Source organism: Hippocampus zosterae, chromosome 10 (genome assembly GCF_025434085.1).
Source record: "Hippocampus zosterae strain Florida chromosome 10, ASM2543408v3, whole genome shotgun sequence".
NCBI lineage: Eukaryota > Metazoa > Chordata > Actinopteri > Syngnathiformes > Syngnathidae > Hippocampus > Hippocampus zosterae.
Genome location: NC_067460.1, coordinates 9,713,199 through 9,725,674, shown reverse-complemented (window position 1 = coordinate 9,725,674; position 12,476 = coordinate 9,713,199). Strand labels below are relative to the sequence as shown.

General features: G+C 41.2%; 1 protein-coding gene, 1 long non-coding RNA gene and 4 other non-coding genes across 7 annotated transcripts in view; 1 reads left to right on the top strand and 5 right to left on the bottom strand.

Annotated features, from left to right (window-relative positions):
• Window positions 1–819: 819 nt before the first annotated feature.
• Window positions 820–12,476, top strand: part of LOC127608740 (V-set and transmembrane domain-containing protein 5) — a 68,574-nt gene continuing 56,917 nt past the window's right edge. Inside the window, exons 1-2 of one of the 2 annotated variants that reach the window (XM_052078078.1) lie at window positions 820–1,316; window positions 4,807–5,133. In XM_052078078.1, coding sequence (XP_051934038.1) covers window positions 1,235–1,316; window positions 4,807–5,133 — 409 coding nt within the window. In that variant the 5' untranslated portion in view covers window positions 820–1,234. The remainder of the gene's footprint in view (window positions 1,317–4,806; window positions 5,134–12,476) is intronic. The other variant, XM_052078077.1, reaches the window with a different exon arrangement.
• Window positions 1,724–12,476, bottom strand: part of LOC127608750 (uncharacterized) — a 59,361-nt gene continuing 48,608 nt past the window's right edge. The window contains exon 2 of the long non-coding RNA XR_007964319.1: window positions 1,724–1,917. This is a non-coding gene — a long non-coding RNA (uncharacterized LOC127608750). The remainder of the gene's footprint in view (window positions 1,918–12,476) is intronic.
• Window positions 6,390–6,553, bottom strand: LOC127609542 (U1 spliceosomal RNA). The gene has a single exon (XR_007964667.1). It is a non-coding gene; the product is annotated as a U1 spliceosomal RNA (small nuclear RNA).
• Window positions 7,408–7,597, bottom strand: LOC127609511 (U2 spliceosomal RNA). The gene has a single exon (XR_007964640.1). It is a non-coding gene; the product is annotated as a U2 spliceosomal RNA (small nuclear RNA).
• LOC127609439 (U1 spliceosomal RNA) lies at window positions 10,457–10,620 on the bottom strand. The gene has a single exon (XR_007964571.1). It is a non-coding gene; the product is annotated as a U1 spliceosomal RNA (small nuclear RNA).
• Window positions 11,475–11,664, bottom strand: LOC127609497 (U2 spliceosomal RNA). The gene has a single exon (XR_007964626.1). It is a non-coding gene; the product is annotated as a U2 spliceosomal RNA (small nuclear RNA).

Below are 12,476 nucleotides of genomic sequence, written 5' to 3'. Positions count from 1 at the left end.
TTTTCCACTGCTGACTCAAATATTTATACGTGACGTCATACTCCACTTCGTATGAAGCATTTGCTGTGCTGATTTTTCTTTTTCAAATCGGTACAACATGTTTAATCATGAACTAAGTGGCAAACGATTTATTTTTTATTTCTATGACATTCTTATCTAACACTATTACGTGCACAAACTGATGACCTTCAGTGCAATACCTTCATCGTAATGCTAAATCTGGATTGACACGGAGAGATATTGATTGAACGATGTAACAATAAACACTAGTTGCATATTGCGGTTTGCTGTGGTTGCTGTTTCTCACGTAAATGTACACATTTCATATTTGCACAACTGTATACAGCGCTGCTTGAAAGTATCTGAGCCCTCTGAGCAGGAAAGATGTTTAATTGTCATTTTTATTTTTGAAATGTCAAATAAATGTTTCACTTCCTTTTTTTTCTGGCGTTTAAGTAATATCCTTCCGAAGGTGTTAATAGTGTCACATAACAAATCATTCAGCGGGTCTTGAAAGATTAGTCAAAACAGCTGCTAGTAGCTATGGGGAACTGCTTTGAAAATGGCTACCAGTGAATGAGTTAAGCTGGATGGCGACGACATTGAATACATGCTCAAACGTCTTGCCACAGTCAAGCAAACTTCCATGCGTAGGCCGGTTGCTCATGTGTCTCTGTTTGTCCGTCTGTCCGTCCATCTGCCCCTCTCTCTCTCTCTCTCTCTCTCTCTCTCTCTCTCTCTCTCTCTCTCTCTCTCTCTCTCTCTCTCTCTCTCCCTCTCTCTCTCTCTCTTTCAAGTGAAGCAAGTAAGTGAGTGTATAAACACACATACTTCCTGTTTGGCACGTTCTACCAGGTGTGTCACACAATGAGGGGGAGCAAGGGGTTTTCAACTTATGTTGGCGGTTCTTGTGGCCCCAGCGTCCGTGTTTTACTTACTTACTGAACTCTGTAAAGCAGAAGGCCCGATGTCATTTGGTCTTCTTCTTTCTTGAGCAATGTGTGAGTGTGGGGACATATTTACTCAGTGATCTCCGGCTCAACCTGTCTGATCAGTGCATGCTGGCCGTGCAGGTATGAACACACACTCAGCAAGTGCCTGAGAGGAGGCACCAGGAAGACTCTGAGAAAATGCCGGGATCACTACTTGGCAACGACTAAAAAACCAAAAGAGAACATCAAGTGGCTTAAAGGAAATTCTTCTTGCTGCTCTTCAACCAACCGATGGCTCTGAGATGCTAATGTTGTACTACAGGCTCTGGGATATCCACGACGTTGCTGTGCTCTTTTGCTTCATGTTGTACATGTGTCACCGAGGTAAGCACTCAACGTATGTTCAACGATATATGAGCTGTTTTCTGCTGAGGGCTACAGAAAAAGAAAACAAAGAAATGAAACGATCTATCTCAGTTTGATGTTCTTGGTGACAGACCTTAAAGTTATTGGATATAGGCTCTTGTAACGTTCAAATTTATTTACAATTCTAAATGAATTAAAATATGTACAAATTGTCATTCCACTACTTTTTACCTTTACACTTATTTAAAAATTTTTTTATAAAAAATATACAATTTAATCCTCATAAAATTACAACTTTAATTTGGAAAATATGTAATTGTATTCTTGTAAAATGACACTTTTTTTCACAAAATTATTTGAATTTTGTCTTGTGAGATTACTACATTAATGTAAAAAACACCCACTTTATTCTTATTTTAAAAAAGCAGAATTTATTCTTGTAAAAATGATTACCGTACTTTTCCCGAAAATACAGTATACTATTTCCCCCCCAAAATATATAACCTTAATAAATACAGTATGTTCTAGTCATTTGTCTCCACATAACATAAGATCATCTTTAATACTATGCAATGAACAAGCTCACATGTGGCAAGCCTCCACACTTGAACTCATCTTACTAACTGTGTACCTGTTGTGGTGCCCCATGTTTTGGTTAGCGGACTTTGAATTGCCTTTTAAATATTCACCTATGAATGACAGAAGCCTATGAACTAAGAGAGTTACAGTTAACCTGCTTTTTGTTCCCGAGTGAGGAAAAAGGAAAGGGGAAGCACGCTAACCGAGTGATTAGCACGTCTGCTCCACAATTTAGGGTTCAAATCCGGAGTCAGGCTTGTGTAGAGTTTGTGAGTGACTATTAATCTGATTCAAATCTTGTAATCAACCTGGCCATTGCATATTATTCCACTTCTTTGTTAAAAAAAACAAAACAACAACTCTTTGGTTGTTTTCTCAATATGCTTCGGATCATGTCCATCTGTACTGTGAAGTGCCGTCCAAGGAGTTCCGAAGCATTTGCCTGAATTTGAGCAAAGGCTTCAGATGTTGTTCTGCTGCTTTTGTCAGCAGTTTATATCATCAATACAGTCAATACAAAGGAACCAGTTCCCTTGGCAGCCATATAGTACATACCAACTCCATGACACCCGCAACATCATGCTTCACTGAGGAAGTGGTACTTTTGTTGTCATTGCCAATTTTGTATCTTTAATTTATGTGAAACATTTGGAATGTAGCAGTGACCTCTTTACTTTTATGACCAAATTATCATAATTGAAACTTCCTTCTGAGGAGTAGGACATAATTTCAACAAAGTCATCAACAAAGGTAGCGATGACAGAGATGGTGTAAAAAAATGCTGTTTACTTTTTTTTTTAGAATCTTAATCACACTAGTTAAGTGGTTCTTAACCTGGGTTCGATCGAACCCTAGGGGTTCGGTCAATCGGTGGCTCAACTGAGGCTATGCCATGGAGGTTAAGACACACCCGACCAGCTTGGCCATCACTGGCTCCAGATTACATTACCACATTACCGGTACATTGCTTGTTCAATCAGTGCAGCGGGAAATTTAGTTCACTCAGTAGTCAACGTGTGACTGTCGTGATAGTAAGTCGTATGATTTTTTAAGAACGTTTTAATACATGCTAACTATGTTGAGCAAAAAAAAAAAAAAGAAAGTGGTCGGACAAATATGTACAACATGGATTCACATGCATCACAGACTATGATGGGACTCAGCGTCCTGTCTGCATGATTTGTCATGCCAAGTTGAGCAACTCTAGTCTCGTACCGGCAAATCTAAAGGAACACTTCTTGAAAATGCATGGAGATTCATTCCGTGCACAATTAAAAACACTAATACTTATGTCTTGAAACTGTATTTCCTTTTTTCTGTTTTTAATAAATGCCTTTTTTATCTCTTGAATTTGTAAAAAAAAAATCATATTTTTATTTTTCACTCATGAAGGGTTCGATGAATGTGCATACGAACTGGTTGGTTTCGGGACCTCTAACAAGGTTAAGAACCACCGCACTAGTTGAATCATAGATCTACCTTTGCCAATCCTTTTTTGTTTTGTTTTTACATAATCAAGTGTACTTCTATTTAAATGCAGTGTGACTACATTTGCTTCCAGTGTAATATGTTGTAGTGAGTATGTTGTATGTAATGTTTCGATCCACGTCACTGAGACTGTTTAATCGATGAGCAATGGCACACCTTGCGCCTTTTCTCCTCCGCCCCAACCCACAGCGTCTTGGCATTCTTGGATGAAATCCCTTCTCCATGCCCCACTGAGCAAACAGTAGAACCAGAAGGTCCACTGAAACACTTTTGGACAACCTTGATGAGGGGTTGGTGTATCCCAAACACACATGGCTAAAATGTGTGCCCCTCAGCGTGTTGGGCAGGTTTTAGAGTCTCTGACAGCAGACTGCCATTTGAAATAGCACATTGTTGCTAAGTGCCAGAGGTTTTTGCGGCTCAAGTTGAGGCAGACGTGGTAACGTTCTGATCATTTGCTCTCCCCACAAGTTCAAACATTTTTTCTGTGAAGTATTTACATGAATTTATTTTCACATTTTTAACTTCCCTTCATCATACATTACACAAAAAAACACAATGAAAGTACAGGTGGTCAATGTTAAATTAAACAGTTGACACAGTGGTAAAACAAACCAACATCTAGATGTCAACTGATGAGGCAAGGCGAGAGACTGGTTGCATACTAGGTTTGGTTTAACCATATGCACGAATGTAGAAATAAGCTTTGAAATGGAGATGTATTTTTAAAAATAGTTTATTTCTAGGTTTTCAAATTTTAAAAGCAACAGTATACAAAAGTATGCTATCATACATGGTAAACGTTGAGATTTGAAAAACAAAAAAATACCCATCAACTCCGAGCCGAGATGAGGGGGGGAGGAGAAGTGGCAGTAAAACAGGCCAAAATCCAGATTTCAATGGGTGAGGTTAGGCGAGAGATGAGTGGCATACTACATTTCGCTTAACCAGATGTGAGAATATAAAAATAAGTCTTCAGCGAAGATTTAAACATTTTACAGATGTGGCAGTTTTAATTACTGTACAGATCCATGCGCACCAAATCCAGTAGACACTTAAACAGCTTCTTCCCTCTAGCCATTAACTCCTTAAACAGTCACTGACATAGTCACTCTTCTTGCACCACAAAATGGTACTACAAAACTACTGGTTACTCTAAAATGGTTCAATGATTTTGTTGTTTACGATGATACTAGTGCAGCGTGTTATACCGGAGACAAATTCCTTGTGTGTTCTACATACTTGGCCAATAAAGATGATTCTGATTCTTCTGATTCTGATTACAAAACATGCACTCCAGGAAATGTATGTGTAAAGTTTTTATGATGTCAAAGCTTTTGGAGCTGAAAGCGACCCAAAATTAGGAAGTGGTAACTACCTTGAAATTTTGCTCACAGGAAAAACTTTGAGAACTAACATGCTTTCTTTGTCTCCTTCCAAGCCGAGGCCATCACTATCCAGTCCCCCCAGAGCAGCCTAACCCAGTCTGTGCAGGAGGACGTGTTCTTCTCCATGAACGTGACCTGCAATGGCACCCCCACCATCCAGTGGACCTTCATGTCCAGCTCAGTGAGCCGCGCCATTGGGATCTGGCAGCCAGGCGCCTTCATCAATATCACTGCCGACTATAGCAGCCGCGTGGAGGCGCACGACAACGGCTCCATGGTCCTGTCGGATCTGCAGCTGCAGGACACCGGTTACTACGTGGTGACCATCACCGACAAGACAGGCGACAGCAATCATGCCGGATTTGTCCTGAAAGTCAACGGTGAGTGAAAGGAGACCTGTTATGCGTTTTTTTTCCACTGCCATATTTAAAACATGTTCCGTGTGTTGCAACACGTGTGCCTTGTGGAAAGCCATTTTGAATATTTCTGCAATATTCTTGAAGTCTACTCAAGATTCAGGTCCTAGTACACGCTGGTGGAGCAGCTGACGGCCTTCAGGACTATGACAGTTTGGTTTAGTCAGTGTGATTACAAAACATTCAGGCTTCTGTAAGAAGGCAAAGAAATGTCAGGAAAAATCTACTTGAACGGCTGAACTTCATTTGGGGTTCTGGAAAAATAACATTGGTCAATTCCAAATTGTAATCACTGATGGTGTTGTGTCCCTAAATATATTTTTGATGCTGATTTAAAAAATGCCATTACTTTTTTCTAGCACATATGTTTTTTTGTTTGTTTTTTCAGTTTGACCTGTAAGAGCTTGCGCAACATGACTTTACCATGCATTGTAATTGACAGCTGTGATGTTTCAGGGAAAAATTACGCCTCTTGCTGAACCAAACCCGTAACTCGGTAATATTAGTGAATGTGTTGTGTTACAAATTACTGTATCTTCTTCTTATTATTATTATTATGAAAACTCGTGAAAAAACATCATAGGCAGATTCAGCATCAGTACAAAAAATAATTGGCAAAAAGGTACTTGCATTTCTGATTTTAAAAAATTATAAAAATGAATCAGTGTTAAAATAAAAAAAAAATCTGCTTATTGTTCTTAAGATATTTTTTTAGTCTCATACAGTAGGCTAGGCATGTGGTTATTAGTATTATTATTATGAAAACGCATGAAAAAGTCATGGGCAGATTTCGCATCAGCACAAAAAATAATTGGCAAAAATGTACTTTTGCATTTCTGATTTTAAAAAAATTGTAAAAATTAATCAGGATTAAAAATTTAAAAATCAGCTTATTATGCTTAGACATGTTTTTTTTAGTCTCAGAGTAGGCTAGCATGTGGTTCTACACTTTTTTTCAATAACGTATGCCTGGTAAATATTTGTTTAGATTTAGCTCCTAACCAGTGCATGTTTGAACTGGAATTCCATTTGTAGTGGTATTTCTGGAACTACAGGTATTTTCAAATAAAAAAAATGGAATGAATGAATAAAACGATAAATAAATATTATAAAAATAAAGTCTCCCGCTTTGGGATCATAGTACAGATCTGCTCCCCAAAAGAAATAATTAACTAATAATTAAGATCACAATGATAACAATTTTCCATTGACCAGTGAATCAGGGGAGAGCGCGAACGCAGTCCCCCACTACCAGAAATTATGCAGTCGAGATTCCCACATTTGGGGAATTCGCAGGGGTCAGCACAGCCGGAGTGCAATGGCTGAGCCTCGCCCTGGGTGAACCACCTTCTTGATCATGGTATCTCCCCTGCCAGGTAAGTATGAGTTGTACAAGTCACCAGCCCACAGTCTTCAGCACACACACCATCTTCAGTCACGGGATCCTCTACCAAACGCACATAAACTCACTGGCTGAGGCAACATCCGTAGTACCTTTGGATTGTGTCATGAACTAACCCATTTTAAGTGAGGTCAAAAGAATTTGCAAAAACAATCCCATCATTCATTGCTTCTTTTCGCCCAAGAATGCAAAGCCAGAATCGTCCCTCCCCCCAACAACTCAGTTTGTGTTTCTTTTTGTGGTCAGGAACAGAATTTAATGCTGCTGCCATCTCGCGGTGTTTGTAACACCAAACAATCTTTCGCGACACTTGATTTAAATACATTTTAGATGAGTCAACTACTAATATTTATTAGCACAGTATTAAAAAAATCTACATTCGGAAATGTACGTTTGAATCCTTATCCTTTTATATTGAGCTCTTTGATTGTTTTTATCTTGAAGGCAAAAAAAGAAAAAAATAATCCAGAAAATTTGAGAGACTTGCAACATTTTTAAAATCTCCGGGAAAAAGGACTAGCATTAAGGTTGATTGAGAATCATGTCAATCTCACAAGAGTTACTGCTTCAAAAAATTAGTTGATGGGAGACGCAACTTTCTTGGAATAGGTTCTACCCCACTGAAAAAGATTAACATTCACATTTCAGAAACTTAATCTTTCAAAGATGGATTTTTATCCATCTACAATAATGGACCACATTTTCAAGCTTCACCTTTGAAGTATCAAAACATAAAAAACTTTCATACCAATTCTGATATTACACTTCTAAGTGATGATTACAAGTATGAAAAGACAGCACTTATTTTCATAAGTAATATTGCTATTGACCATCAGAGGGTGTGCACCGTTCCTGGAGGTACTGCAATATCAGGTCGATGCGTGGAGTGGACGGAGCAAGCCCCTATTCCATCTCCCAGTTCCAAAAATCAATTTAATATATGGTCCCCGATAGAGGACGTATCAGATATTAAACTGATAAGAACAGATACTACACTTGATCTTAGCCAAAAGGCCGAGAAGCGATAACTCCGAACTGCCTCAAGGGACAATGTCATTCCCGACAGTGCTGGCTACAGTCATGGTGACAAAAGTCAAATCACCACAAACAAAACGCATTTACACACCAAACAACAATTACAAACAGTTAAGTGATAATGAGGCCAACTGTGTGGTTTGCTAGCCTGCAAATGAAACAAAAGTGAAGCAATACCGATCGGTCGCCCGTGCAGCATTGGGTCTTTCTGACCACAATTTAATCCACTTAATACCTACATACAGACAGAAAGTCAAATGTGCTAACCCGATTATTAAGACTGTGAAAAAATGGACAGATGAAGCAAAGCTAGCTCTACAAGAATGCTTAGATTGCACTGACTGGGGCGTCTTTGAAACTTCAACGGGCACACTGGATGAATACACAGACACTGTAACATCATACATCAGTTTCTGTGAGGACATGTGTGTACCAACGAAGTCCTTCCGCTCCTTCAACAATAACAAGCCATGGTTTACTCCCAAACTCAGGCAACTCAAGAAAGAGAAAGAGGCCGCATTTAGAAGTGGAGATCGGGCACTGTACAAACACGCCCGAAACCAATTGACAAAGGAAATTAACATCGCTAAGAGAAGCTATGCAGAGAGGCTGAAAAGACAGTTCTCTGCTAACGACTCTGCATCTGTGTGGAATGGCCTGAAAGCAATCACTAACTATAGAATGCCATCCTCCCAAACAGTGAACAATAAGGGTCTTGCTAATGAACTAAACATGTTTTTCTGCCGATTTGAAAAGGACACTCCCATTTCCCACACACACCCACCTCTACCAGAAACTACTCTATCTACATCCCCCACCCCCACACCCTCTTTTTCTCCACTACAGATCCACGAACAAGACGTGAGACGGCTCTTCAATCAGCAGAAGATCAAGAAAGCTGCGGGGCCCGACAAAGTGGCCCCCTCCTGCCTGAAAGTCTGCGCTGACCAGCTGGCTCCGGTCTTCACACAAATCTTCAACAGATCCCTGGAGCTGTGTGAGGTCCCATCCTGCTTCAAACAGTCTACCATCATCCCAGTTGCCAAGAAATCGGCAACATCGGAACTGAACGACTATAGGCCCGTCGCCCTGACGTCTGTGGTCATGAAGTCCTTTGAACGCCTTGTGCTGAACCACCTAAAGAACGTCACCGGACCCCTGCTGGACCCTCTCCAGTTTGCCTACCGGGAAAACGGTCTGTGGAAGACGCAGTCAACATAGGTCTGCACTACATCCTCGAGCACCTCGACAGCAGAGGGACCTACGCAATAATTCTGTTTGTGGATTTCAGCTCTGCATTCAACACCGTCATCCCGGAACTCCTCACTCCTAACTTCTCCACCTCGGTGTGTTCCCTACAATCTGCCAGTGGATCCTCAGCTTCTTGACGGAACGGACACAACAGGTGAGACTGGGAGCAACAACATCATCAACACGCACCACCAGCACTGGAGCCCCACAGGGATGTGTCCTCTCTCCACTGCTCTTCTCCCTCTACACAAACGACTGCACCTCAACAAATCCAGCTGTCAAACTCATAAAGTTCGCAGACGACACCACGGTCATCGGTCTTATCAAAGGCGGCGACGAGTCTGCGTACCGCCAACAAGTGGAGCAGCTGGAGCTCTGGTGCAGACGACACAACCTCGGGCTGAACACGCTCAAGACTGTAGAGATGATCGTGGACTTCAGGAAACATTCTTCTCCACAGTTGCCCCTCACACTATCCAACTGCCCTGTGTCAACCGTCGAGACCTTCAAGTTCCTGGGAATCACAGTCTCCCAGGACATGAAGTGGGAAGTCAACACCATCTCCATCCTGAAAAGGGCCCAGCCGAGGATGTACTTCCTGAGGCTGCCGAGGAAGCATGGTCTGCCACAGGAGGTGCTACGACAGTTCTACACGGCAGTCATCGAATCAATCCTGTGTTCTTCCATCACGGTTTGGTTTGGGGCCGCCACAAAAAAGGACAAAATACGACTTCAACGGACAGTTAGGACGGCGGAAAAAATCATTGGCACCGGCCTACCCACTCTTGAGGACTTGCACACTGCAAGGATCAAGACAAGGGCACGGAAAATACTCCTGGATCCCCCGCACCCTGCCCACCATCTTTTCCAGCTACTCCCCTCAGGCAGGCGCTACAGATCCATGCGCACCAAATCCAGCAGACACTTAAACAGCTTCTTGCCTCTAGCCATTAACTCCCTAAACAGTCACTGACGTGGTCACTCTCTTGTACTACAAATACTGCTACTGGTCACTCTAAAATGGTTCAATGATTTTCTGCACCAACTGTACAAACTGTCACCGTATTGTATTCTACCACTGATCACTTTAGCTCTGCTTGATACTTTGCACATTGTCTCACTTACATTACGAAATGCCCTTGCATACCTATTTGTCATGTCCTTGTTTACGATGATACTAATGCAGCGTGTTATACCGGAGACAAATTCCTTGTGTGTTCTACATACTTGGCCAATAAAGATGATTCGGATTCTCAACTGCTAGGTATTGTGGGTCAAGTATGTCCAATAGGAAAGCAGCAATGCAACGTACCCCATTTTCTGCTACCACAATGTTTTAGGTGGACAAATAACCCAATGAGGGATTTCCAGTGACGGAACATAAATGTAGCTGTTATTTTAATTTTGTGATGAAAAGCCATATTTGATCAACATTTGACAGAAAGACTGGAACTCATGCAGCTCTCCTCAACCCACTCACTATATCAGCACCAGCGCCATTTCAACTACTCCGCAACCTTTGTGTGAACCTTATTTGTTGTCAAACTTGTTCACAGAATTAAGATCACAATGATAACAATTTGCCATTGACCAGTGAATCAGGGGAGAGCGCGAACGCAGTCCCCCACTACCAGAAATTATGCAGTCGAGATTCCCACATTTGGGGAATTCGCAGGGGTCAGCAAAGCCGTAGTGCAATGGCTGACCCTCGCCCTGGGTGAACCACCTTCTTGATCATGGTATCTCCCCTGCCAGGTAAGTATGAGTTGTACAAGTCACCAGCCCACAGTCTTCAGCACACACACCATCTTCAGCCACGGGATCCTCTACCAAACGCACATAAACTCACTGGCTGAGGCAACATCCGTAGTACCTTTGGATTGTGTCATGAACTAACCCATTTTAAGTGAGGTCAAAAGAATTTGCAAAAACAATCCCATCATTCATTGCTTCTTTTCGCCCAAGAATGCAAAGCCAGAATCGTCCCTCCCCCCAACAACTCACTTTGTGTTTCTTTTTGTGGTCAGGAACAGAATTTAATGCTGCTGCCATCTCGCGGTGTTTGTAACACCAAACAATCCTTCGCGAAACTTGATTTAAATACATTTTAGATGAGTCAACTACTAATATTTATTAGCACAGTATTAAAAAAATCTACATTCGGAAATGTACGTTTGAATCCTTATCCTTTTATACTGAGCTCTTTGATTGTTTTTATCTTGAAGGCAAAAAAAGAAAAAAATAATCCAGAAAATTTGAGAGACTTGCAACATTTTTAAAAACTCCGGGAAAAAGGACTAGCATTAAGGTTGATTGAGAATCATGTCAATCTCACAAGAGTTACTGCTTCAAAAAATTAGTTGATGGGAGATGCAACTTTCTTGGAATAGGTTCTACCCCACTGAAAAAGATTAACATTCACATTTCAGAAACTTAATCTTTCAAAGATGGATTTTTATCCATCTACAATAATGGACCACATTTTCAAGCTTCACCTTTGAAGTATCAAAACATAAAAAACTTTCATACCAATTCTGATATTACACTTCTAAGTGATGATTACAAGTATGGAAAGACAGCACTTATTTTCATAAGTAATATTGCTATTGACCATCAGAGGGTGTGCACCGTTCCTGGAGGTACTGCAATACCAAGTCGATGCGTGGAGTGGACGGAGCAAGCCCCTATTCCATCTCCCAGTTCCAAAAATCAATTTAATATATGGTCCCCGATAGGGGACGTATCAGATATTAAACTGATAAGAACAGATACTACACTTGATCTTAGCCAAAAGGCCGAGAAGCGATAACTCCGAACTGCCTCAAGGGACAATGTCATTCCCGACAGTGCTGGCTACAGTCATGGTGACAAAAGTCAAATCACCACAAACAAAACGCATTTACACACCAAACAACAATTACAAACAGTTAAGTGATAATGAGGCCAACTGTGTGGTTTGCTAGCCTGCAAATGAAACAAAAGTGAAGCAATACCGATCGGTCGCCCGTGCAGCATTGGGTCTTTCTGACCACAATTTAATCCACTTAATACCTACATACAGACAGAAAGTCAAATGTGCTAACCCGATTATTAAGACTGTGAAAAAATGGACAGATGAAGCAAAGCTAGCTCTACAAGAATGCTTAGATTGCACTGACTGGGGCGTCTTTGAAACTTCAACGGGCACACTGGATGAATACACAGACACTGTAACATCATACATCAGTTTCTGTGAGGACATGTGTGTACCAACGAAGTCCTTCCGCTCCTTCAACAATAACAAGCCATGGTTTACTCCCAAACTCAGGCAACTCAAGAAAGAGAAAGAGGCCGCATTTAGAAGTGGAGATCGGGCACTGTACAAACACGCCCGAAACCAATTGACAAAGGAAATTAACATCGCTAAGAGAAGCTATGCAGAGAGGCTGAAAAGACAGTTCTCTGCTAACGACTCTGCATCTGTGTGGAATGGCCTGAAAGCAATCACTAACTATAGAATGCCATCCTCCCAAACAGTGAACAATAAGGGTCTTGCTAATGAACTAAACATGTTTTTCTGCCGATTTGAAAAGGACACTCCCATTTCCCACACACACCCACCTCTACCAGAAACTACTCT